General features: G+C 39.6%; 2 protein-coding genes and 1 long non-coding RNA gene across 9 annotated transcripts in view; 2 read left to right on the top strand and 1 right to left on the bottom strand.

The window, feature by feature from the left end:
* LOC115352220 overlaps positions 1-8207 on the bottom strand; it is a 41218-nt gene extending 33011 nt beyond the window's left edge. For both annotated transcript variants that reach the window (XR_003927026.2, XR_005934163.1), the window contains exon 1: positions 8006-8207. This is a non-coding gene — a long non-coding RNA (uncharacterized LOC115352220). The remainder of the gene's footprint in view (positions 1-8005) is intronic.
* Positions 1802-2949, top strand: PTH (parathyroid hormone). Its single transcript, XM_030040035.1, has 2 exons — positions 1802-1887; positions 2676-2949. The coding sequence occupies exons 1-2, from the start codon at positions 1802-1804 to the stop codon at positions 2947-2949; spliced, it is 360 nt and encodes a 119-aa protein (XP_029895895.1).
* Positions 8208-8427: 220 nt separating the features above from the next.
* Positions 8428-27434, top strand: part of BTBD10 (BTB domain containing 10) — a 30406-nt gene continuing 11399 nt past the window's right edge. Inside the window, exons 1-2 of one of the 6 annotated variants that reach the window (XM_030038524.2) lie at positions 8428-8545; positions 16031-16189. In XM_030038524.2, coding sequence (XP_029894384.1) covers positions 16089-16189 — 101 coding nt within the window. In that variant the 5' untranslated portion in view covers positions 8428-8545; positions 16031-16088. Of the gene's footprint in view, positions 8546-9520; positions 9546-14748; positions 15350-16030; positions 16190-22900; positions 23242-27434 lie in introns of those variants that run through there. The other 5 variants (XM_030038525.2, XM_030038527.2, XM_030038528.2 and 2 more) reach the window with 5 other exon arrangements.

The raw sequence follows: 27434 nt of genomic DNA, 5'->3' as shown, positions 1-27434 counted from the left end.
GTATTTTAACAACTTTTCAGTACCACCAGCTTCTCATTAAAAACATGATCCTCTATCATCCTAGGGCTTCTGCTCCTCTCCAGTATATTCTTTCACAAAGAAATCTAGCATCTGACCTGAAGTGACTGTTCTCATTTCCCACAAGTATTAGAGATGTTAGTTTTTCAATATTTTGTTTTATTCTTGCATTTGTAGATCACTAACCTCACTACCTAATATTTTACCTGCCTGCATTTAACAACACAAAGTTTTCTTTGCAAATCCTTCCAACAGCTTCAGAGATCATGTTATCTTGGGCACAATTCTATGAGTAACAGGGAATCTGAATTTAAATGTCAAACTTCTTCACAGCTATCCAGGATACTTTCTTTTTGCTGAGACCTTTCTTTTCCCTGTAAATGCCAAATTAACAAAGCATCCGAGGGTGGGTACATGAGGGTCAGGAGGGTGTGTGTTGAGAGTGACATCAACTGAGACAATAAAAGGGCTTCTAAGTTACCTAGAAGCTCTATTTTAAAGTTACATTTAAGGGGTCCACTAAACCAATTCAGTAGTCTTTAAATATACTTGACATCAAGAGACAGTCATCTGCCGACAGACCCAAACCAGAAATCTGTTCAAGATACTATCTAGTAAGTATACTCTATTTTTTTCCAAGTTCTTTAGAGGACTTATTTAGAAAATGTTATCGTTTATTCTTTATTCATTTTTACATTAGCTTCTTTCCAGACTATCTTAAAAATAAAGTGAATATTAGTTAGATCAAACTGTTTTGTTATCTGAACCAAATTTGTGAAATGAAAAAATCTGAGACAGTGAGTTAGAAATCTTTTGAAGTGAATCCAACTCCTGAATTTATAATATTGGGTTAGATGGACTGCTAGGACCACATTCATATTATCATGTAAGATACCATGTAATAAATGCTTTTCTGACCTAGAGTAAAGCTGCAGAAAATTTTGCAAAAATAGCATTGTGGAGTTTTATATTTCTTAAGTTTCAGCTACTCTGTATCAAATTTCTTAAGCTATAACAAAAAGATGCCTTTTCTGGCTGCTAATACTGGAAATCCAAACTGGATACTGGTTATTTGGACTGTGTCATTTCTGCCTGTTGTAGCATCACCAGTAATAAATATTTTTCAAATATATCCCAAGTGGTAGTTTTGCTGATGAAGTACAAAGCAGAGTGGAATCATACTGGCAATGCAGGATTATCACTGAAAAAGATGAGGGGCTCAATTCAGATTTCTCTTATGTAATTAAATGGGGAATGACATAACTCAGTAGAGTTATGCCTTTATGCAAAATTGTCAAGAAAAGTGTCAGCCTCTTCATTCTAAAGAATATGCAAAAGAAATAGATAAAAGAACAAACCTTTTCACTTGCATAGCTATATACAAGTATTTCAACATACTTGGAGCATATAAAGTATAAATTATTTTTAGTAGTAGTAGCAGTGGTGGTGGTGGTGGTGGTGGTGGTGGAATAACATGGTACTTTTCACCCAATTATCCAAGAGCTGGGTACCTATATGATGATGATGCAGGGCAACTAAGGCTGACCAAAGTTCTTAGACTTGCCTATGAAGTAACAGTAAGTTGCTCACAAAATTAGTATTAGAACTAAACTGTTCATTTGCATTTCTTGATCTAACCCATTTCACGAAAAAAGTATTTTTCAAAATCACTTCTCTGATGTCTGTCTTCAACTTTTTTCCTAAACTAATTTTTTTTGGAATTAACAGAAATTACTTGAAATACAAATTTATACAGGTATTCATTTCTATCTTTGTAGGCAAAATGACTTCTATAAAAAACCTGGCCAGGACTGCAATTATTTTATATGCCATATGCTTTTTTACAAACTCTGATGGAAGACCAATGATGTAAGTACATTATTATACACTTCCAAAGTTTGGAGGATGGCTTTAGCTGTTCTTGAGAACATGGTTGTTTTGTCTGTATGTAAGTTTATGTGTATGTCAGTCTTTCTGTCCCTGCTTTTGAACCCTTTGGCGAAGATGGCCAAATTCTGACCTCTAGATACAGCTGTAGACATCTTAGATAATCTGAATTCTTCCACTTTTTTTGAAAATAGGCAGCTGAATAGAGGGAGAAAAATAATATAATAGTTCTTTTAGGAATATAATTGGGTAAGCTGCATCTCTTATTAGACACTTGGGGGGGTGTACACAGGACAGCATCTTTTTCACTGTGCAAGAATGTAGCTGGAACTCGCGCTTAGACACTAACATCAATCAGCATTGAGACACAAATCCACAGGAAATCATGCTTCCTCAGCTCTAGTGTTCACAGAAAACTACCGCTGAATAAATGCCATAGTTTTATTCATCAGTTACCTATTATCATATAAGCCCTAAGCTCATCTACAACAGCTAAAATAAATGATAAATATATAGTCAAACAATATTGTCACAAAACTGGATTACTTCCCATTTTTGATGCCTTCTCACTAATATATCCATTACCAATAACAAATCACCATCCACCCTCCTTCTCTTCTCCAGATGTCATTCTATCCCTTACAAAGGTAGGTTCTACGGCTCTGTATTGCAATACCTCACAAAAGTTCCCAAACCTGGGGTTTTGAGTGAGGATCTAGAATTCAAGAAGGGCCACTATGAGTCTCTTTCTTTGCTTTTCTTTCATGCAGGAAAAGATCAGTGAGTGAGATGCAATTAATGCATAACCTTGGAGAGCATCGACACACCGTGGAGAGACAGGACTGGCTTCAGATGAAACTGCAGGATGTGCACAGTGCCCTCGAGGATGCTAGGACCCAGAGGCCTCGAAACAAGGATGATATTGTCCTGGGTGAGATAAGAAGTCGGAGGCTGCTCCCTGAGCATTTGCGGGCAGCAATGCAGAAGAAATCCATCGACCTGGACAAAGCTTACATGGATGTACTCTTTAAAACAAAGCCATAATGAAAAAGGCCAGAGCATTATATCTGTCCAAGTAAGCACGTGTCTGTATATCATTGATCAAGTAGGGCATTTATTATTATTTATTCAAACTGCAATAAGGATTAAAGGCTCTATTCAAGATTGTAGCCCCATTGAGTTAGACATTTCACAACCAAATAATAAAATGTATTTACAGTCCGCCCATGACCATTGCTGCTAATTTCTGGGTATCTTTTAAATCGCTAATGTATCTTATAAATTTCCAGCATAAAAAGAAAAAGAAACCCGAAACAGTAAGAAAGTTGAAAAATCATTTAAGACCAGTTCTACTACTCTTACATGGACAGCATTTGTATGTAATCACGAGGCCTACTTGTACTGTTAACCAACAATGAATAAATGCAGTAGAACCTGGCTCCAGAATAGGGCACCACTTTACCTAGGGTTAAATTTTGTTTAACTTTGTACTAACAAAAATATGTAAACTTAAATACACATTTATTTTCAGAAGAAGGCCTAAAATCAGATGGACATTAATTACATAGCAAAAGCTGCATGATAATAATTTAGGATTAAAGAGTGCAAACATAAAAAATTAAAGTAGGAAGACAAAGCCTAAGACTAAAGTACAATGGGATAAAATTAAAACAAATTCTGTACGAAATAGAAGAATGAAATTTTGCAAAATACTGAAATGAAGGGAAGGTTTGCTTACATTCCCCTCCTCCAAAAGATGGAAACCTATAATTAACTGCAGAAACAGTGGGAGCGGAGAAGGTAGCCCGTATCTAAGCATGACCCTAACTATAGAACTGGGAAATGAATCTATACCAGGCAATTACAACTGAAACAAAAATCTTGTGATACATATTTTTTTGTCCCCCATTTTCTCTGTAAACTAGCTGTCTCTGAATTTCTGTATGTTGTGTTAGGCCTCATGTGTAAGTATTTTTTGTTTGTGAGACCAGTGGCTCTCATAAATAAAATTACTCATTTTCATGTGCAATTTTTTGTAGAATTGGGATCTCAGTTTGCCAAATCCCCAGAATGAGAATGATTAACATGCAGAAATCAACCTGGGAGAGGAACCATTAGCTGTAATACATTCAAATTCTAAACAGGACTCGAAAAGAATCAGACATAAATATGGATGGGAAAAAATCAATTATTATAACAATAGTTCTAAAAAACCAGCAAATACAAAATTATTTTGAATGGTATATGCACATATGTGCTTAGGACCCTCAATCATTTCTGACTAATAAGAACATTTTCTCAGCAGGAATAATGGTGGTTGCCTCCAAATTTGCTATTGCCAGATCTCAAGCCGAGATGAATTGCTGCTCTAAGCCAAAGTGTCTGTATGTACGATCCCACATCACTTCTTATTTGTTTGTTTGATGTCTAGCACGCCTTGGGGAACCTAGTAAAAAACTCATAAATCATTACAAGTTTAAATGCAATCTGCTGGAGGCTAGAAAGGTACTTGTAACTAGTGAACTGTAGTTCACAATCATCTTGGCTATACTTTTAGTAATGTAAAGGTCCTGACACTGCAAGCAGACGCTATGCCTGTGCACATCAGTGCACTCCACATATAGGCAAGGGTTCCATGCCACTTGTCTGTTTGTAGAATCAAGGCCTTAAAGTGCACTTTCTATTTATTCTTTTATCAGTGCTAACTTAAAGAAATAAAATTGCATTTTTGTACCTATGTCTCAATTATGTGTTACCAAATAAAGTGGACCAAAAGCTCTTGGACATTATTTTAAAGCATAATAACTGACTGACCTGTAACTATTCTGATATAATTTAGCATTTGGGGCAAGATTATTAAGCCATTTTATTTTATTACAGCAATGTAAATACAAAAATAATGATGAAAGCAATTTTTATTTTTCCTTTTGTCTTTCCTGCACACAAAATCATATTGATGGTTAAACAAAAGGTGTTTACCTAGCACAAACCTATTTATGTCCCCTTACAATAATGACACACGTGCAGAAAGTATATAATCGTCAAGTGCCAAATCCATAAACTGTTTCCTTTTGATCTAAACAAAGAACTCTATTATCTAAACCACTTGTTCGTCCTAATCTTCAGCTATCCAGTAGATGAAAGATGCTTACACAAATATTTAAAATTTCTGTACACTTCAAAAAATACTTGTTGCTTACAAAGGGCTTCAGGGTCAGAGACGGATGATGCACCACTGAACACTGTTTAGCTAGAAATATGGCCACAGACAAACTATGCTCAGCACTGTCTCATTTATGGCTAAAATCATGTTTGCTTTGCCCACATACTCATGTATGACTCATCAGAAGGACTAAAGACAGCACAGTGGCAGATGAATTAGTGCTAGGTAATGCCCATTAGAAAAAAAGATGTCATTTGAATGAAATTACTTACTAATGGTAATTATCTAGAAAATTGATTTGTTACAGCTTTTCAGCTTAAACCTCTGATCAGTGTAGCAGCAGTCAAAACAGCAAAATGTTCAGAGTGGGGCAGAGGCTGCTATCAAAAATATTTTAATATCATGACATATTGCAAAGATTCATCTTCACCTGGACTAACGTGCAATTTTAGTCATTTCTCTTTCACAGATTAAGGGGACTAGAAAGGCCCACTGAAACACACATATATGATAATAAATGGTAACAGCAGCAGTCCGAAAATAAATAAATAAAAAGAGGCATGATAAAGATATGACAAATGAACAGTACGGAGAGATAAATGGCATTGTCTACCTATCTTTCAAAGAGAACAAGGAAAGAGAGGTGAAGAATTGAGCTTGCACATGGCTGAATATGGAGCTTTTAGCTAGTATGAGCTGAAATCTCATCTCCAGCCACTGTCACTGGAGGAGACAGTGGCATGACTTTTGGGTATGCTCGAGTTCTTTTTCCACGCATGTGTTGGAACCTGCCTTAAGTCTATGCCAGGTTGTGCACTTGGATGTAAGCAATGTAAATACTGTACTTCACAACAGGTTTAGACATGCATGTGACTGCCAGAGGAGACTTCCTATGTCCCCTGTTACAGTGAGGTAAAGTTAGAAAAGCATTAGGTCCGCATGCCTTCTCATCCACTGGATCAGCCTTCCAAAGATGGAGTGTCTCTAGAAGGCCTCTTTCCTCCCTGACGAATGTGGTTTCTATACACATACTGCCTTTCAAGGCAGAAAACCTTGCTTTATGATCTGGCAAGGGCTTTTTGCTAAGAGCTGTGTCCTCGAAGACCCATCCCATGCAGATGGGTATCTATTCTACACACCTGTTTTTTATAAAATTCTCAGTGAAAAGAAATATAATTGCGTCTCTCACTCATGACTCATTGAAACAAGCACTAATATCAATATCCATCCTCAGGGGAAGTAAAACAGCAGCATGTGAAAAAAACCCACACACATGAAAAAGTAACAAAGCCAAAATCACAAGAACCCTAATAAAAACCAGACAAATTGCAAGATCTGTAGGTAAAACCTACTGCTGGTGATTTAACTGCTAGTGATTTGGCTTTCTTAGCTGCTTCTAACTTTGGCTGCTGTACCTGCTGCTGTTTAATATTGCTCAGCTCACTGTTAAACAGCATGTAACATCTGACTCCTCGCCTAGTTAGCGCATTCTAGCAGCTTTTGTGCGGGCTGCTTGGCTGTCATTGTTCTGCTGGTGGATTTCCAGAACTGTGTGGTTTATATCTGTGGTTATTGTTAAAGGATGGAAAAGAGAATTCGCTTAACAGATTCATGATTTGCTGCATATTGTAGCAAAGTTTCTGTCTTTTATGGGGCATTTCAATATAGCAAAGACACAAATACTTGCTGTCTTGCCCCCTCTTTCCCTCCTCTCCCCAATGAGCATGAGGTATACAACTTGCATATCTAATATTCCCTGCCTGAAGCAGTCAGATCTGCTAATGCATCTGGCAAGTCCAGAGGTGTACACTCACTGAATGTTTAGATCGATACTTAGGTGTCCCTGAAAGAGGAGGATGCTCTGTAAGACACATAAGAAGCACACCAGAAGCACTGGCTGTAGAGTTCCAGTCTCTGCAATCTGATAGCAAATTTGTCAACTTCCTCCACCAGAGGTTAAATCAGAACCCCTGCTCAGGGTGAGTATACGCATCAGTATGATATAGATTCATGTTCCCTCTTACCTGCATGTTTTCCCTGGGAGGTCTGGTCCAGCCAGAGCATATTATGAGACTCTGAGAAGACCCCATACACAGTGGTTGATCTTCACAGTGGGGCTGCCCCGAAATATCCACTGTGCAACCAAACTGGCTTCCCACAGTGCACAAAGGAGAACAGATAAACATTCAAAAGTTTGGGCAGAGATTTTCTCCTTGCCTTTCTCCTTCCAAACTCTCCACTAATTCCAATTTTCTTCAATATACTTATTGTCTAGGGTTCTACAGTCTTTCACCTGATATGGAAGTCAAGCTTTGCCTGTATTTAATAATGATGCTATAGAGAATATCATAGAAAAGAGACAAATGTCTTTAGACCTGAACACAGTTGGGGCTTGGTATCGTTTTGTTCTCGGGTCCCATGAGGAGTGCAAAGGGCTTAAGCGTCATCGTAACAGCTGTGACTCTCCAGTACACTGAACTTGGCAACAATGTGGGACATGACAGTTCTGCTGGGGTATTACGGAATGAAAGCCACATCCACTAATATTCCTAAATAGACTGCAGATTACAGAGGCTCTATACAACCTATAGGGCTACACAAACCTAAAAATAATAGTTGTAATTTAAATCAGGAATCAGTTTTAGGATGAAGGTCGAGATAGCAGAGATGTCAGCTCGTCTAGCTAAACTGTATTATATCCTTCTTTGGCTTTTTCCTCTGTGCCAGGCAGGGACAGACGGATGACGGTGCCAGAGCACCACGGGGCTGGGCTAGAGGCCAGGATGCTGGGTCCGTGCCGCCACGTAAAACCGGCAACGGTTGTTCCTCAGAACACCCGTGCGTACACGCTGACTGAGCTCCAGCGGAAAGGCAGCCGCCCAGTTATCGTCCCCTCAGTGTAGCTCTGGAGGGGAAAGTTTGGCTCGCCTGCCTCACCTTTCCCAGTTACCTTTCCGCGGCGGCGGGCGGGAGGCGAGGAGCCGCTCTTCCCGCCGGCGGGCGGCGCTCGCTCTCCAGCACCGCCTCTCAGGCCCCCAGCCCGGCAGCCTCCACCCTCGGCGGGAGGCTCCGCCTGTTTGGCCGCACACCCTGCGGCGGCACCCGGCGGGATCGCGATCCGGCCCCCGCCGGCTGCCGGCGGCGCGGCGGAGCGCGGCGGGGCGGGACGGGACGGGACGGGACGGGGCCCCCCGGAGCGGCAGCGGCCCTCGGGCAGCGCCGGGCTCGGCCCGCCGCTGCCGGCCACGCCGTAGCAACGGCCGCCTCACAGCGCCGGCCCGCCCCTAGCAACGGCGTCGCCTCGCGCCCCGCCCCGCCCCCTGCTCCGCAAGTCTCGTGAGATCTCGGCGCCGCCGCCGCCTCCTCCTCCCCTGCGTGCTGGGCGGCTCTCGCGAGAGGTGGCGGCGGTGGTTGCCGGGCCCGGGTGCAGCGGCCGGCGGCGGCGGGAGGCGGTGGCTCGGCCGCGGCGTCGCGCGGGTGAGTGGCGGGCGGAGGGGCGACGGAGGGGCCCGGCTCGGCTCGGCCCGGCCCGGTCGGGCTCGGCCCTGTCGGGCTGCGCGGAACGCCGCTCCGCGGAGGCGGTGTGTCGGGGCTGCCGGGCCGCTCCCCCGCGGCCGGGGCCGTTGCCGCTGCGGCCGAGCCGGCGGAGCGTGCGGGCGGCGACGTGCGCCTCCGGCCCGGCTCCCGGCCGCGGCTCCTGGGCTGTGTGTCCCCCCGCCCCCGCCTCGGGGCTTGCGGGAGGCCGGCCCGTCCGTGGCTCTGCCGTGCTGCCGGCCCGGGTGAGCGGCGGCGGCCGCTGCCCCTGTGAGGGACCGGAGCGGTGCTGTGGTCGCCCACCGGCGTTTCAGAGTACTTCAGCCGGCCTCCTGAGGCGTGGCAGCCCCCCGCGGGCCTCGCTTCGGGTGTCCCTGTCGCCCGAGACAGACCGTGCGCTGAAGCTTTTACGCTTTAAAAGCTTCGTAGAAGGAGCATTTTCGTCCGGTCGCTTCGGTGCCTTGGTAACTCTGTGCCGTGTGGTGTCATGAGTAGGCTGAACACTGCTTAAATTGCTGGGTTTCATCCTGTGTTTATTGGTAAAACCTGCAATTGCTATGAGGGCTGTACGGAAACAGCGTTATTGCTTGGGACTGCCTGACGGCAATCATATAATTCCTCAGCATACTTACTTTACATAATCACTGAGCGTTGATTTACCGACTTGAGTGTTTTCACAATGAGTTCAATATCTTTATAAAACTTCTTTCCACATAACCGTATTTTATTTGCAGAAAATATCAATTGCTTGTATGATAAATCTGTCATATTACAATTATGTGTTGCAGTTGCCTATCGTTACTTTTTTTCTTTAAATTAATTTTTGTTTTTAGCTATTGCTTCTGCATCTTTTTCCTTTTTATCTCTGATTCCATCAAATGTGTCACTTTAGAACTCTTTTCTTTCAGAATTTGGATCCAGTTCCATCATAGACCTTTTCCAGGTTTGTTTCTGTCACTTGTCTGGCTTCTTTGTCCAAAGTAGTGCTTGAGCATTGTATCTTTTTGTTCTTTACTGTTGGCTGCCTCTTGCAAATTCTCGTATATGCTTAAAACCTGGCTTCTCGGTAGCCTTTTGACTGTCATCTCTGTTCTCCTTATTTTTATTTGCCTTTTTTCTTCATGAATCATCTTCAGTGATTCATTTAAAGAGTACTTATCGCTGCTGTTGCTTCAGCTTTGGTGATCCTTTCCCTGGAAGACCCTCTCTTTCTCTCTTCAGTTTGCTATTGAATTAGATGATCCAGAAATACAATTAAAATTATCAGCCTCACACTATTCACAATCCATAACCTGATAGTTCACACCTGTTTTCTTTTGTCTGAATTAAAAATCTGTCTGCATCATCTTAGAATCATAGAATAGTTTAGGTTGGAAAAGACCTTTAAGATCATTGAGTCCAACCATCAGCCATGCCCACTAAACCTTGTGTAGGTTACTTTGAATTCCTATAGCTTGAACGCAACTAACTACAGTTAAAAGCAACTGGCTGATTTATTTTTTTTTTTCTTTTGTTAACCATTTCTCTATAGCTAAGGAAAACTGTTCCACTGTATTTGTTTTGCAGGTCTGTCAGTGTGGATTTGCCTTTGACTAGGTCTCTTTCTTGCAAAACATCACAGAGAATTTTTTTTTTTTCTATTAAGACACACATCTGTCAAAAGCCTTTGCCTATTACCTCTTGATTTGTACCATCTCTGTCTCAAAACCTCGTTGTGGTCTATTACATCCTGCCTGTGGTCATCATTGCCATCTCCTGATGATGCTGTTTGAGACTGTTCTTATGATTTTTTTTCAGCACATGTTTGTATTTGTGCTTTTGCCCAGTGTGTTAACGCCAGGGAAAGTGCGGGTTAAGAAAGACAACAAGTTAAAAGCAGCTCTCATATCATGTATTAAATTCCTTCTTGAAGCCCAGTTTTCCTTTTAGGCACTATTGCATTTGAAAATGGTAAACAGCTCGTGTGGATGACACTGCTTATTAAGTTAGTTACGGATGTCATCACCATTGGTTTTTCTGTCACTTTGTTATAAACCATATGCTTGCGTAGATTGTATGCTTGAGGCTGGGGCTGTTTTGTCCTCTATGCATACAAAAGAATCAAAATCCCATTATGTGCTAATTTCTTTCAGCACAGCTTTCCTTTAGCAGTGTTGCTTAAATCTTGGCCTGGTGCTGTTGCTTATCAATAAAAGTATGTATCTCTTTAAAATACATATAAAATCAAAAGCTAATTTAGAATTAATTTAAAATGTGAAAAATTATTTGGGATTTTCTTGCTCACTGAGAGGTATTGTTACTGCTGGGCGCAACCAGAGGTATAGACCTTGCTTGTTTCTTGAAGAAATCTACCTGATACTCTGTTTCATGCTATTTGTTTTGTCATTGATGCTGAGTGTTATAAAGCCCTGTGTCTGTTTTCTGTTTTATACTGGTAGGCCACAGGGCATGGTGCTAGTAGTATTGGCAAGAAGTTAGGTTCTGTTCCTTTTTCCTGCAGTGATAACCACGATTCTGCTTTTGTGTGGGAGAGGTTGCTTAATCCACTGAGCTTTTTACAGGTAGACCTAAGCTGATGTTACACAATGAATCCTAATACAGAGGGGGAGTTGGGAATTATCTGCCTCTTGCTTTTTAGGCCTCTGGTATCAGATAGGTGTTTTATTGTCATATTCCTCTTAGGAATATCATCAGCTTCCCGTGACTGCTTGTTTTGTTTTTTTTTCTTTTTTGTTTTTTTTTTTTTTTTCCTCCACTTCTTACTCATTAAGAGAAGCTTCAATCCTGACCTACTATCTTAATGTTGAGACTGTATTGCAAAGGATTTTTCTTAGCTATGCTTTAATCGGTGTCAGTTTGATAACATTTCAGTGATGATAACTTATAAAGCTACTTTGTGGCTGAATTGTGGCTGATAGTTTGCACGAAACTCACTTGGCAGGTATGGATTTCCATGATATATGGGTTTGCATTATGAGCATGTGCGCTTTGAACTGTATTTCTTAATTAGGATGTAATGTTACTGTGCTTGCATTCCCAGTAAATCTTACTTGTAAGTTAGTTTTTGTTGTTGTTGCTGCTTTTGTGCTTTGCTGACTGGAGGCAGTGAACAGCAGACTGTCACCCCTTACAGGCAGTCTAAATAATCTGAATCTTGGAGTTTTTCTGTCACAACTAATGCCAAGTTTTGTCCTAGCTGGTTACTTGTCTGTTGGATCTTTCTGATTCTCCTGGTTCACCTTTACAGTGTATATTGCTGATGGAGCCGGTTAGAGCAGATGAGCTTCTGAAACCTGTCCTACTTTAGGAAATGCTTCTGACCAGGGCTTAAAGCTGAGTAGCTAGCTGCCTGAAGTATTATGTGTTAGTTACCTGAACATTGTCTTCTGTACAGACAGCTGGATCAGGTTTTTGTTCCACCTGATGAGCTGGTGTCCAGAAGATGGCATCTTGGGCCTCTGCCTCAAAACTTCAGGCTATTTTAATCTTCTTTTTTTAGTAAGACTCTAGAGCTTTGCAGCCTTACAAGTATTTTCAGTAAATATAGGGTGGCTGGCTGGCTTAAAACGTTTTGGTATTGGTTGAAATTAGCTTTACTTCTTTCCTGAAAGATTTCCAAAGAATTTTTTTCTTCCCTTATCTGCAGTACCTTGAAGAGTGCAAGTCCTGCACCTCACAAAAGTGTATGTCCACTTCTGTCCGGCATCTGATGTTGTCTAAATCTTGCTTAATCTGCTGTACATCTCTTGTACATTGTATTTTGCCATGGCACAGAACTGAATATGCTTTAAGTATTATTTAATGTAATCTGTTCTACAGCTATCACAAGTTAGTTTATGATACATCCTTTCATGAGCTCTTCAAGTAGTGGTGTAAACACATTAATTACTGTATCTTGCAATGCCTGGGGTGGCTGTACTACATTGACTATTAGCTTTCCAAAGCCACTGGGTGTCTGTCTTTACAATTCCCTTGTATTTCAGTAGTCTATAACTTTCATAAATTAGTAATGATTCTGGCTTCAAGTTGATGTTAGGAAAGCTGTCTGTGTTGAAAGCTTTGAAAATTAAAGTCTGCTTCCTGATTTCCTATTTTACACAATCATTCCCTGTGATAATTCTCTGGTGTATTAGCTTTCTGCAGAGGGGTAAGAAATCATTCCTTACACCTGGAGAATTGCTTATTAGCTAATTGGAATGGCAGTCAGTTTGGCTAATATGACTGTTTTGTGATCTACAAAGAATGTTTGGATTTGATTTTTTTTTTTTTCTCCTTATTTTATGTGCTTGCAGTGCCTTTTCACCTTTACCAACATTTCAGATGCAGTTCCTTGATGTCATGGGAGGCATTGAATAGTATTTGGGGCCACGTACTCTTGCAGTTTTTTTGTTTTATGCGCAAGGCCAAAATGTTCTGCAAAAAATGCTTGCTTTATTGCCTACAGTGTGAATCCATTAAAAAAAATAAAAAATTATTTGAACCACAGTTGAAACATTTTCTGTTGTGGAAAAAAGTGGATTTGCAGAAGTGCTTAAAAATTAAGCAGGAGGACTAGTTGGTTACTTTACACAATTTATACAGTATTTCCTAATTGAAAAATTTCTCTTTGCAATAGAGAAAGGCATAAAAAAAATTGCTTATAGTTTTACAGGTTTGTTAAAATCAGAAATAAAATTTATAAATACATTTGTAATCAGCACAAAAGCACTATCAACAGTGGTCAAGAAGAAAAAAAAGTTGGCTGTGTTACACCAAATTGTTTCTTTGAGAAGTGTTATTTGTTAAGATCCTGCTGAGTGGAGGATGGAGGGAAGACTGTTTCTTGTTCACAAGTTCATAGTGTGACATGCTTGGAACTGTATTAGAAGTTTCACAAGATGTGACTTTGGAGACTTCCAGATTGTTTACTTTCTTTTCATAACTGTGCTCTAGTTCTGAGTTGTGGGCCAGTTTGGTACTTCATCAGTGATGCTGCTGGGGTTCCTCCTGTGCTTTAAGCTGGGAAAAGGGAATACTGCTGTTCATGAGGAGCAGTCCCATTTGTTTGTTTCTGTCCTTCTGTGTCATCTATTGTTTGTAATGGCTTAAGCGTGTAGCTGCATAGCAAAGCAGATTGAGGAACTGATCCTAGCAGATTGAGGAATTGATCCTACTTAAAACAGTCTTTTTCTTTGAAGTGTATGTGAACCTATATCTTCTTGTTGAATCTGTCACTTTCATTAAATGAGAGATGCGGAGAAGGCAGAAAGTGTGAGACAATTTAAGAAAGTGACTTGAAACTGTCTTTTCAGCTGCAGTTCTCATAAAAACAGCCACTTTTACATGTCTTTCCAGTGCAAAAGCTAAATTCAAATACTGATGTCTTCTTACATCAATGAAACGAGTAAGAACTAGCTGCTGGGTGACAACCATTTCTGATAAGGCACCTGCTTTGGTCCATACTGGAGAGGGTGAGGTGTTTAGAAGTCTTTTAGATGGTTTTAAAGGGAAGAGAGAATTTGTGGAAACAAACAAAAGCTTGAAAAGAAACGTGGTGCCAAATGAGCCCGTCACTGTGGTGCTTCAGCAAATACGGGCATTGAAGCAGGACCCTGTGGTAGTTAGTAGCTGGGAACGATTGCAGAATGGGAGCTGTGGTGTTCTGCTGTAAGATTGCTGGTCTTTGCTTTTTGTTCTAAACCGTGTTGTTGCCACGAGTAGTAAGACTTGCTGTGTATCTTGCTCAAGTGACTCAATCTAATGAACACAATTTGTTTCAATTCAGGATTAAAAGTGTCTTTATTTTTGTATTGATTATGTATGAAAATGGTATGTCATATTGCATCTAAGTTCTGAATGACTGCTGCTGAAGTAATGACTGATTTATATTACCCTTGTCACCTTAATAATGCTTTTTTTGTTCTGAAGTAGGTTGTAGGTTTCTCCTTGTTAAGCATCTAAACACACGTGATTAAATGTGTGTAAATCCTATAACCTTCTATGTTTGTGTAGTATTGTCACACATTGACTGTGCTTTGGTAACCTGAACTTCCAGGTAATACACAATGAAATGCTTATTGGGGCTTTTTGCTTTCTAACTACCCCCCCCCCCCCCCTTCCCCCCGGAAGTTGAGTATTTCCTGTAATTTTAAAGAAAATGTTTTTTTTTCCTTTCCTGACTCCATATAGACACCTGACCATAAAAGTCTTCCAATCAAAGTGTGTTTAGTTATAGAAACCATAACAGGGAAAAAACCCAACCCTGTGGTGGGGATTGTGTACTTGGTATAAAATCTGTTTTCTTTGTTAGAACTGAACATGAAGGAAAAACTCATATGCAACTAACATTTTTAAGAAGCTTGTTCTCTACCATTCCCCTGTAATAATTTTTGGGGGGTCTAAATTTAGCTAAGAGAATCTACATTTGTCAGAGGAGCTTTTCGGTTTTCCATGACTAGAGGGACATTTTATTTGAGAAGCTAACTTGTTTTAAAGAACTCTCAATTCCTTTGGGACTCATTTCCAAAAAGGATAAGTTTCACTGAATGTAATAGAAATATGATAAAGAGGGGTGGGGTGGAGATACGATGTTTCTAAAATATTTAGCTTGAAATTTTAGAGAAACATAGTAGGCTTATATGTCTGTAATTCAATTTTTTTTTCCAGATGCTGTACAATCATCAGCTGTTAACTTGTGGCTACTTTTTCGTTTTTGTAACCAGGTCATTCTGAACTATACAACTCTCTTGACACAAGTGTCACTTATAGGTATGACTTGAACACCAGTCATTTAAGATTGGCTATCTTTATTACAGTCACAAGGTTAATCTATGAATGAATTTTAGTGGGAGTTGAACATAATATTGATTCCCATTCAAGGAAGGGTAGGCTTATAATGTCTATTTTTCTATTAAATTTTTGTGACTTTTCTGCAAAAGTCAGTGAAACTGGACTACGTTATTGAGTGTTTCTAAGGATTGGTGTTGATTCCATTTTGGAGGAAGGACTCGGATGTAACTGTTAATCTTAATTCTGTTTTCCTCTTGGGCAGCCATTCAGATTGTAAAACTGTTGGTCTCTCTTCTACGGTTGGGATCGTTCTTTGAATTAACTTCATACATTTGAAAGAAAATTATGATGTGTTTGCCTTGTGTTTTATAACCAGTGACTTCTGTTTGGACACAGTGAAATGAATTGTGGCAAAATTGAAGTTGTCTGCCAACATTTATAGAACTATATTTCGTATAACAAAATAATCTTTTTAGTGCAGGTATCAGCAAAATGTATAGAATATTATTGTAATGCAATTTAGAAGTTGTGCTTCAGTATATCCTATTTTCTGTAATCTGCATTTAAAAAAAACAAAACCTAACAACACTTAATTCTGCATGTCTAATTTTTTCTTCTGTGTGGCATTATTTAAAGGTAAACGCTGCTCTTTTAATGTAGGTTGTGAGTGCTGCATGTGTGCTTTTCAGAGCAGTAGTGTGAGGAAGCTGGCAGTGGAATGGCAGGACGGCCTCATCCTTATGACAGTAACTCCAGCGATCCAGAGAATTGGGATCGGAAATTGCATAATAGACCTCGTAAACTTTGTAAACATTCAAGGTAGGTGCTATGTACCATCTGTTGCATCTCAAAAACTACAATAAAAGTCCATTCTAAAGGCTACTGTATCTGGTTGTGGCAAGTCCTGTCATAAATTTTGTAGTTCTTCTTAGAAGGAACTCTTAATTCTTTTAAAAGATATTTTCTAACCTAACTGATTTGTCAGCTTCCCGAATATGTGCTTAGATTTGTTTTGCCATGGGTGGGATTTTAGGCTTTTAAAAAAAGTTAAATGCCTTCTGTGCATATCAAGATACTAGTTGAGTGACTAAATATATGAAATTTTTTTGGAGTCCTTACTAGGAGTTACTTCGTGTTCATCACTTTTTAGTTGTTGATACTCTCTGTTAAGGAGCATACTTAAAATATGTGCAGCTTGTTCATGGTCATAACTAATAGTTGCTTGCATGGTATCATGTTCTGTAGCACTTTCTTTGTAAAGCTGTGTCAGATCTTGCTTTTGCCTGCATCCCTCACTGTAAAAATGTTTTTTAAATGCTTCTTGCTTTCAAGACATTATGAAGGTAATTAGTGTTTTTCCAGCACATAGTGTTCAAAAATGAACTAAGCAAAGCACTTAGTCACCTAGCAAATGTATGTGAAGAAGCATGTTGCTGGAAATATATATAAGCATCCAAATAAGTGTGTATCTTCCAAGTACTTTGCCCTTTTAGAAGTGCTAAATATAACTAAAACATCTCTGTTAGCTAGCTGAAAATGTTAGTGATTTAAGCTTTCCCACTTGCAAGATGATAGGAAAAAAGCTAAGGAGCACATTCAATAACAGCAACTTAATTCACATTTTTATTGCATAGATTCAGATAAACTGGACTCGAGTGTTGCCCAAAGTATTCAATGAGCAATTAATATTGTGGGTTATTTTCCTGTCATTAAATCTTGGATAATTGTGAGACATCCAAGAGGGCAGGAAAAAAGAATGCATCAATAATTAAAAGGCTCACAGGGAGACCCACGTAATTATAGGCCTGTCTGTGATGTGAATAATGGTATGGTTAACACAGAACCGAAGAGGGTGGCTGGTGCTACTTGTCAGTATAGGCTTATGGAATATAGCTTTGTACAGTTGATGTTTTTATTAAGATGATGGTGTCTGGCAAGTGGTTGATCTGTGCTTCTTATTTAGGATCAAAATGTGGCACAGTATCAGCAGATGAACAGTTCGGATATAATATGGCATTGTATGTGAGTTGAGGACTGTTCACTGTCAGGTCTCGGAATGTGATTGTAAATGGGTGATTCATTGCTGAGTCCAGTTCATGTAGTTCATCTCTGATCCCATGCTACCTCCCATGACTGGTGATCTGGAATAAAACCTAAAACTGATATTGATGCAGATGACCTATGATAGGGTGTGTAACATAATGAAAGGACTCGTTAATAGCATGTGATCTGCGTGGTTTGATAAACTGGGGGCAAACAACCATGCATTCTCTATATGACTAAATAAAAAGCTAAACATTTAGGAACAAAGAATGTAGGCCATTTTTGTAGACTACATCAACTTGCGATCATTGGTGGTATTGGCACTGTAAAGAACACTGTCTCAATGGGTAGTCAATTGAACATAAGTCTCCCGTAACATCGTATGGTCGTAATGGCTAACGTAGATGTTGGATGTGTAGTGGAGTTACTGGAAGTCTAGTATCAGCGGTTCAGCGAAGATTTTGATTAGGGGGGATTCTGAAGACATGGAAGTTACTAAATATCTTTTGAGACAGGGAAAACTCAGAGGTTAAATAATGACATCTTGATCAGTCTCTAAAGATCCTTGCAGAAACAGCATTATGATGATGAGCTTTAGTGAGTAGGCAAATTTGTAATGAAGTGTAGTAGCTGGAAGCTGAAGCTGGGTAAATCCAGTCCAGAGAAACAGTGTATGTCTTACCATGTGTGGTCTGTTGTGGATGATCTGTTTTGGGGAAATGTTCAAATAAAAAGCTGTGCAGCTTTCTGAAAAGATTATTTGATGCAGATAGGAGTTAATTTATGGCCTATGCCTTTCAGAAAGGCTGCTGTTGAGCTGAATTCAAGGTTCACACATCAGAAGGTATGAAATCTATGCTTCTCAGATAATGGCAGCTAAGTTGGACCTATTTCTGGCAAAACACAGTTTGTGTTTCCAATAAAATGCTGAACAGTAGGGTTATAGTATTCAAGCGAATATCTGATTCCCCCCACCCCAAATAAGGTAGACCCATTTTGGAAATCTTTGAGAATCCAACTAATTGTTTGAGGTTGTAATAGAATAAGGAATAAATTAAGGAGAAATATTTTGTTACCTTGTTCCTTTGAGATACTTGATTACTTTAGAGAATCCAATTATTGGAAAATAGTGTACTTTATTCAAAAGCCTAAACAAAATAATTGGATTTTGGGTGGCTGAATAGAGACATATTACTATCATTTCTGACTTAATTGACACTTTTTCTCCAGACAAGTGAAAGTCTGTGAAAAACGCAGTGTGAGGGGGAAAATGCTTTTGGAGACGTAAGTTTTAATGATATAACTTGAACAGAACTGCTTTGTTAAAAGGTTTGAGTACTGCAGTCTTATTTGTCTTGCACTTTCAAAATACGCCTTATTATCACAAGGAAAAAAAATACTTCAGGTTTGAAAAGTGTAATGGTGAGATAAGAACTTTATAATTAATCTCAGCAAGGGAGTAATATTTAAGATAGATGCTTAGCTTGTCACTTCTTCGTGCTTTGGAGTGTTTAATCCTCCAGCCTTAACATTCTTAAAATAGCTTAGATAATTTTCTACTCATAGAAAACATAATCTAGGACTGTGAGCTGTTCTTCTGTGTGTAAAGCTTGTGGCAGCAAGGATAGCCACGGGACTCAGCTCCCTTCACTGTGCTGTCTGAGGCAAAGGACGTGTGGCAAAACTGTCTAAGGGGGTGTATGTATTAAACAGTTTTACAGGTTAGCATTATATCTTTTTCTTTCTAGTTTGAGTGTCCAGTTTTTGAAACCTCTGCCAAGTTGTACTGTTGTTTCCTCTCCTCCTTTTTCTTACTTGTTCTGAGATGGGCAATGTAATGTAAAACTCAGAAGGGAGAGATTCAGAAAATAAGGACCAAAAAATATAATGCAAATGATCTCTGGTATAAATCTAAAGAGCCTGACAGGACGAAATTATATGGTGTTAAATCTGACTGTAACTAACGATACAGTCAGTCTTGTTTGTCCAAGCTATTACAACAATCTTTGATGTGGTTTTTATTTAAGTACCCGAAAAAGATGGAAGAAAACTTTCAGGAACCATATATTGCCTAAACAGTAGCTAAGGTTCAAGTAAATGGTCTCTGAATTAATATTTTCATTATTAGGTATGGCTGTTCTGTATTTTGTATTTAATTTGTCATTGGTTATTAGCTTCCCACATGTAATTTCTCTGTAGTGCTGTAGTTTTTGTTGTTATTGGAAGCCTTTAATTCTAATTTTGTTGTACTAAGTGCTTTCTCTGGAGTTGTGGTGAAGAATCTGTGGCTTAAATTTGCGTCTTCCTTAAGATTTGACCTGGATTTAGTTTTCTAAATCTGCTTCTGTTTTAGTCCCATTTGATAGTTCTTTGTCTATTCATTCTGTTTAGATAGTATTAGATTCAATGTCCTGCCTGCACTACTGCATTAATGAACAAAATGTGGCCGTGCTGTGATTCTGTTGTCATGACTCTTGAACCTCTTGAAACTTTAAAAACCTTCAGCATCTTGTCATCTGTGGAAAATTTTTCAAAGTTATTGTGCAGATGCTGAATGCTGAGAATTTCTTTCCCTAATATTATTTTTGCATGCTGGGAGGATGCATTCATGGATTGTGAATGGAAGTGCCACTTGGCTCAGCATTTTGTAAATACATGAAGCATTCTCAGAAGGGTCCTTTTCTCATCTCTTGAATCATAGCAGAATGTATAATCTGTTTTCCACTGCAGGATGGGTTTTATTTCTCTTCATGTAAATTGGATTTATGCAGCTGAACATTTTATAGCATGGGGCAGGCCTACACAATGTATGACACAATTAGGCCTACTTTCAGCATGAGCTCAAGTCATAGTCTATGAATTACCGTGTATCATCTGCTTTTAAGTTAACTGCAAACGTGCCTGTTCTTAATTGCAACCTGGTACTGGCAGATCAAGATCTCTTCATCTAGTTTTTATTGGCACCAGAATGTAAAGCCCTCAGAAGAAACTGAGATGGGCTGGGAAGAGATGTTCTTGGAATCTGGGAAAATGGGCTGCACTCAGTGATGGCTTTCAAAAACATCAATCTACCTATCTTTTGTAAGGTATCTAAGGTATAGTGAGTGGTCTTCAACAGTTGATTTTTTTGGTGGTTTTTTTTTTTCCCCCCTCCTTTTTGACATCCTTCATTTCTGAAATGGCAGATTGTGAACACTGCTGGGAAGGAAAACTTAGTCACTTTCTGTGCAAAAACACACACTAAATCCTCTTGAACTTCTCCAGCACACAAATGACCATTTCTAAATATCATCAGCTGTTATTTGTGTTGGACTTTGGCATCATGCAAAACTTGATCAGACCCTGACTTTTAATTAAGACACAAAGCATATTAGCGGTGAAGCAATTATGCTCAGAACTATTATGCCCTAGAATTTTTATGGACAACTCTTTCCTGCATTGCTGACTGCTTCTTTCTGCTCTGAAGTAGAAACTGTAATAGATACAAGTTCAGTAAGTGTTTGGACCCAGTTCTTTTGAATTTGAACTTCTGAAGCTGGTTTTTGATAGATGGAGGTACTTGCCAGTTCCAAGGAGAATATGCTTCTGAATTTTTTAAACTTTGATTTTCACCTAACATCCTGTTTTGAAAATGGAGTAGGAATTCATATGTAAATAAAGGCAACCAGTATTCTTCTATGGAGGTCGTGTATTTGGGTAGCTTGACAGAAGTCATAAGGTGTGAACGTATACCTACCTAAAGGTTAATTCCTTGCTGCTTGAAAAATCGCTTTGGCAACTGAACGCTCGTGGAATTTTTTTTGTTGTTTCCTTCCTGAAATGTAACTGAATTACTAAGAGATATATTACTAATAGTTGGCAGAGCCCACTGAAGACCAAAATTATGTGAATATTTAAGAATATTGGAGCAGGAAAGTGTTCACAGAGTTGCTGTGTTGAGCTGAGGGAAGATCTGTAGCACTCCCCAAAAGAAGCAGAGAGAATTCTTTCTGAGGGCTTCCTTACTGGATGTGAAGCCCCAAGTTAAGCGTTACTGCTGGACTGTGCTTCTACAAGATTCTGATGGATGCATATCCTGGCCTGAGGTGTAGTTTTGTGGGAATCGGGAGCTAATCCATTCATGGCATGTTCTTCCTACGTGAAATAAGAGTAAAGGAGAACAAAACATGCTAATTCTGCTATGGAGAAAGGACCCTGTATACGGAACCAGTGCTGAAAGAACCTGGTGTGCTTGTACTTTTTCTTGCTGCTGGGGAGCTGTTCTATTGGAGGCAAAAAAAAATGCCTGAGCAAGCAAGCAAGCTGGAAAAACCTATGTAGCTTATTATAGCTATGTCTTCCATGGCTTATTTTGAAGGGAAGAAAAGGCTTACAAGACTGATAGTTATTCTACCCCTGGGGCATGGGGAAGGTGGTTGTGTGAACCCTCACAAGACCCGAAAAACAGGAGAAAATTCACTGGCTCAGGTAATTGAAATTGTGTGAGCAGAAATTTTCCTTCCATGTCTAAAGAGCTGACTCTTCAGTCTAGAATGCTGATGCTCTCCCCTGCTTTTTAATCACAAGTCTCTTGTTTTTCTTCCTGTCTTCCTCTTTATAACAGCAGTCTTTGGCTGAACAATCCCCCTTGTTCCTTCAGTTTTCATCATATTTTAATTTCCACTCTACCGCTTATGACATCTTGATTTTTATTTATTGTAAGACTTGCTTTTAAACTATTCCTCCAGTGTATTGTTGCTCCTTAAAACAGCCTACAGACATTCTAAGAAGAATCATTTAAAAAAAGCTGTAGCATAATGCTTAACTTTTCCTCCCCCAAAGGAAAAACCTTTAGAAAATTTTGTCCTGACGTGTATTAATTTGCTTTGTCGCTTTTTGTGCTCAGTGGGCTTGACTTGTTGTCAAGCATTTGATGACCTATTGATGTGAAGATGCACTACATCAGGACTTGAACTGATTTCTGATCAGTAAACATACTGATTAGTATAATTATATACTAATACTTAGATTGTCACAAAGCGTAGTACATTTTTCCTGGCTTAGACTTTCTGGAAGAGGGATGTTTGTAGTTAAAAAATGGAGACTGTGCTGCCTTGTTCTCGAAAGACTATTGCTGTACCTGCTTATGAACTCAGTGAAAGGTGAATTCATTTTAAATATTAATCCAGGCAGACTTTACAGAAACAAATTAACCATCCCCTGAAACTTGCATGGATTTGTCTGTCTTGAATGATCACGAACACAAATGAGAGATGTGACAAGAGAAAGTTAGCAATAACCTTTTCGGATGTGGTGTTTGTGTGCTGAAACCCGACAAGCTGGCAGGACTAGAAATAGCTTCGCAGATGGTACTTGGCACGGTACCGAGCAGCTTTCCTCTCGCATGCTCCCCACCCTGCCTGTCAATCGCGGTACCCAATGGCTGCTTAGAGATGGAGAAACGGCAAGTACGAATTCAGCTCACAGGAGGCTGCGAGGTCAGACGTCAGTATTGCACTACGCATGGCTGAGTCAGTGACTGTGAGAAATTGAATTGAATTAATATCTAGAGGGGTTTGCGTCTCTGAACACTTAATGGACTGCATAGCTACAATCTCTTATCCTTGAGGGGAAGATGATGGAGGAAAAAGTAAGGCTCGCTGATGGTGCAGTGAACTACTGAAGAAATGATGGAAATATCAAATATGCTGAACTTAACAAGTAATGCCAAAGGATGCTGATCTGGCTTTCAAAGCTGCCTTCTTGGAAGGAACAGAATTCCTTTGTGCTCTGATTTCAAAATTATTTCCATGCTTTTGCATTTCCTCCCTGATAGATACAAGAGGAAGGTGCGTATCTGTTAACAGGAATAATCTGTGGGCATTATTCAGGAGAAGAATGAGGAAAAGGAAAAGTACTGTCCTTTGTGTGCACTGGTCAATTGAAATGTCTGCTGACAAAGAACAGACTTCAGGGGGAGGAAGAGGGGCATAAGCATTGTTGTTGTGTAAGCCCTAGCAATATAAGCAGAACAGATCTCTTTTCTTCTAAAGCCTTATAGCATTGTATCTGTAACCTAGTGTATAGATAAAGCTCTATATCCCTATTCTACAAGTGTTGATTGTATGAATCATCCTAGGAAAGGATTGGATCCAAGTTTGTATTTTAAGAAGAGTTGGTTAATATAAGTTTTAGAAGATAAAGGGAGAAAAATAGGGTAAAAAAAAACTTGGTTAATATTCCACTGCTGTGTCCTTTTCATTTAGATAAGGTTTTAGGGTGGTTTGGGGAGTACTAACTATATTGGTTTAGCACCATAATTCTGTGTAGACAAGAGCTGATTTTATAAAACAAGTACGTTTATTGGCAGTATTCAGTAGGATGCATGTGAAGTTTTTGTATTGGAATACATGCTAATTGTTTTGGCAGTAGAATTAATTCAGTTTAATGACTTCTTTTAATCATTAGTAATATATTCAGAGCAATATGTTGTTGTGTATAAAGACAAACTGAAGCTCTCCTTCCACAGATGACTCCAAAGCATCATTAGATTGAAGAGGATTTACATTTTTTAAAAACAGCTCTTCCCTTACTGCAAAAATGGGAAGCATACCAGTATGACAAGTATGCCATTTTAATGGTACTCTTTTTCCTCCTTTACATCATGTTAAATAGGTTTGCTTAAATAAAGCCTTGAGTTTATTTGGTTTTCTTTGTGGGGCGGCTGCTTTTAAAGAAAATGCCTGTTCCCCTTACAAAGGCAGAGCTTCCTTGATCCCTGACTGAGGGGGAAAATAAATGCTATCACTGACTTAAAGTTCTTGAATGGGTGCAGTGTTAGTGTTCCAGTGTTCCTTTGGAGCCAGGAAAAACTGTATACTGAATCTGTGAAGGTTGTCTAAGTGTACAAATATTCATAGGGTTGGTTTTGTGTGTTGTCCCGTCCCCCCCCCCAAGCAAGTAATTGACTCTCTTACCTTTCCTTTATAAACTTTTGGGTACTAGGTGGTCTATGTATATGGGGCTTTTTCCAGCTTTAGTGAATGAGGAAATGAGGCTGTGGGTTTAAAATGTTGGGGTTTTTTTCTCTCTTACAGTTTTAAATTAAATGCAATATGTTATTAAACATGCAGGAGAATTTTGCTTATAGGCTGGTGTTGTGCCTCAGTCATTGCCCATGGCTTCCACAGCACAGTGCACAGCTGGTGGTCATCGGCTGGGAAATTAATTGAAAGTTGACATTGCAAATACTTCTTTTCAGAGCGAGATAGAGGTCTGAAACTATAATGACTTTCTTAAAGGCTTGAAGTAATGCACTGTGCAGAGCGCCATTGACTTGTAAACTGAAATTACAGATTTATATAGTATGGCAGCCAGGTGCTGCATGAGACCAACAGCTTCCTGGCACTTCTAATTAAAGGCAGTTCACTGCTGTTTGAGAAGTACTGGTCTTTCATCTGGTCTGTGTAATGCTTCTGTGAACCACAATGCTTCCTAACAGTTTGCCTGTTCTTGCAAATGGGACAGTTCTGCTTTTGTCAGGCTCTTTTCCATCCGTGTAGGTAGGTAGCTGTGTTGACACAACAGTGGAACTCCCTAGTGGATGCCAGTTTGGCTTGCCTGCATCGCTGGGGACAGGTTTGTAGTTAAAGTTCTGCGCATTGTTGGTATGGTGTGAAGGGGTTTTTTATTTCCCTGCAGAAACAACCTCCTGTCCCCAATGGCTTTGTTAGTGGGGAAAAAAATGATACTATTAAGTCGTATCAAAAAAAAAATCAAAATTATTTGGTAGTTCTGATGTCTTCATTTTTTTGAACACTTGCAACTTCTTCTAAAGCCTCTTTACAGGAAAATATAAGCCACAGGTCTTCTTTCATATGTGCTGGCAACCGATGTAGTTCCTTTTTCAGACTGATAGAGTAGCTCAGTGGCACAGTTTTCCTAGTCAAATATTGCAGGGTAAAGCCAGGGATTGTCTCTTCTGACATGCTAGATTCCACCTCTTTATTTTCTCTTTGTTCAGATCTAAACTCATTTTAGTGGTCTTGTTTATTGTAGAGCAAAATTGTAAATCAGTGGTAGTATTTATCTGAGTGCACATGCTGTCGAACAAATGGAACTTCAGATTTTGTCAGGTATATATCCAACAGATGAAAGAAATTTTTGTGTGTGTGTACTGTGACTCAACAGTGATGAAATTTAAGATTGACATTTTAGATGGCTGTTATTGAGTGAAGGTTCATGATTCAGATGGTGCTGTCTCGAGCCAAACTGCTTGAATTCTCAGAAATCTTGCAATTTTGGCTTTCATCTTGCATCTTCTGGCTAATAGATAATGTGCCAGTCTCACAGTTAGCATTAATCTGTACATTAAAGGGAGGAAAGTACAACATAGAAGCCAGCAAATGAATGGCGTGGCCAGCTGCAATTTGAGCAGCTCTTTGAAAATTATTTACTCATCTATTCGTTTCAGAAACAATTGATTTAATATTTAAGGATCCTGTCCTCTTCCAGCTGGTGGCCTCTGCCTCTTTCGTAATGCGGTGTGCTGAGTTGATGGCTCATGTGTCCATGCTCCGAAGGGACGGACGTGGCTGGCAGCAGGAGGCACGTTACCCTGCGCACGCTGCCCTTCTCCCAGGCCTGCTGGCTGTACGTACCGAGGCAGAAGTAGCCCCAGTTCCAATACTGAGAAGGTACAGCTGAAACAGTTGTGCCCGGTGTGTTTAGTCCCTTATTCAGACGTGACTAAGGAGGAAGTATGGTGCCAGCTGAGTCAGTGCTACTTCCTGTAGCACCTGTTTTTTCTCAACTCCTGTAAAGAGATTATTAACCAGGGTTTGCCCTGCTTCAGTGTGAACTCTGAATCACTGCTTAGAGGGTAATGTGGCTTTAGATGGTTTTCTGGATTAAGAATCGCATTTTAATTGCCTTCTCTGTTAAAGGGTAATTCATGTCTGCTCTGCCAAAATGCGTGATAAGCCTGCATATCCCTACAGTGGTTCAGTTTCATTTTTCTGGTGTGTTTCCCTTATTTAAAGTAACTAGAATGCTTTAGCTATTGAGAAATAGTGAGTCATACATTTTGATACTATAAAATGTGGCACCTGCAAAACTCTGGTTTCTCACAGTGTGGTTAGAAATATTATCAGGTCTATGATCAAAGTGCTGCTTTAACAAAGGCCTGATCACATGGGGCTTTATTAGGATTTGCTGAGATATTTTGTCACAGGACTGCTATGTACGTGTTTGAGTACTCCACACACGCATATGCACACACCCCCACTTACCCACCCACCCCCTTTGTGGGATAGGTGGTTATACCATGGTGAGCAACTATAAATGTGCAGATGAGATAAAGGGTGGGGTTTGGGTTTTTTTGGTTTTGTTTTGTTTTTAAAGTTTGGCCATTTCTTGGGAAGTTTAGCTATAGTAGTAGTGAATATCATGTATAAACAGGGATCAGACTTTGGTTTCAAGTTAGATTTAAATTACAGTCTGTAGTCCACACTTCTGACAATTTGTGGGCATATTTTGTACCTATTGAAATGTTATGTTTTGTATGCATAAATATGTATGGAAGAAAAAGGTGCAAATGTTTTTCTAAATTGTTGATTATTCTTGAAAGGCAGGTTTGCCTATCTCATTCTTGCAAACTTTTGCACATTTCATTTTCATAATACTGAATTTACCTTTCTCTAATAGAGAAGTAAAACAAGTAAGGAGACAAATTAGCCATGCTGAAATGCTGTATATCTTAATACTTTCAGAGTTGCATTGAAAGTCCTGAGGAAAATTCTGTTTCCTTCTAATGAAAGTGGTTGGATCATCTTTATTCTTGGACTGTAAATCTGAGCATTTCCAGCCATAAGCAAGGCTTGCAGTTCTTTTACATTATTCAATAGACCTTTGGCTGACTTCACATCCTAAAGATGCATGTCTTATTGCAGCATATTTTAAGCTTGGCAGGCAACAGTATTGCAGTAGATTGTCTCTGCACCAAACTTCTGCTCTATTGGATGCGAGATCCTTCCCTCATTCA

Source organism: Aquila chrysaetos, chromosome 16 (genome assembly GCF_900496995.4).
Source record: "Aquila chrysaetos chrysaetos chromosome 16, bAquChr1.4, whole genome shotgun sequence".
Lineage (NCBI taxonomy): Eukaryota > Metazoa > Chordata > Aves > Accipitriformes > Accipitridae > Aquila > Aquila chrysaetos.
Note: the sequence above shows the minus strand (reverse complement) of the source record. Positions and strands in the feature narration are given on the sequence as shown.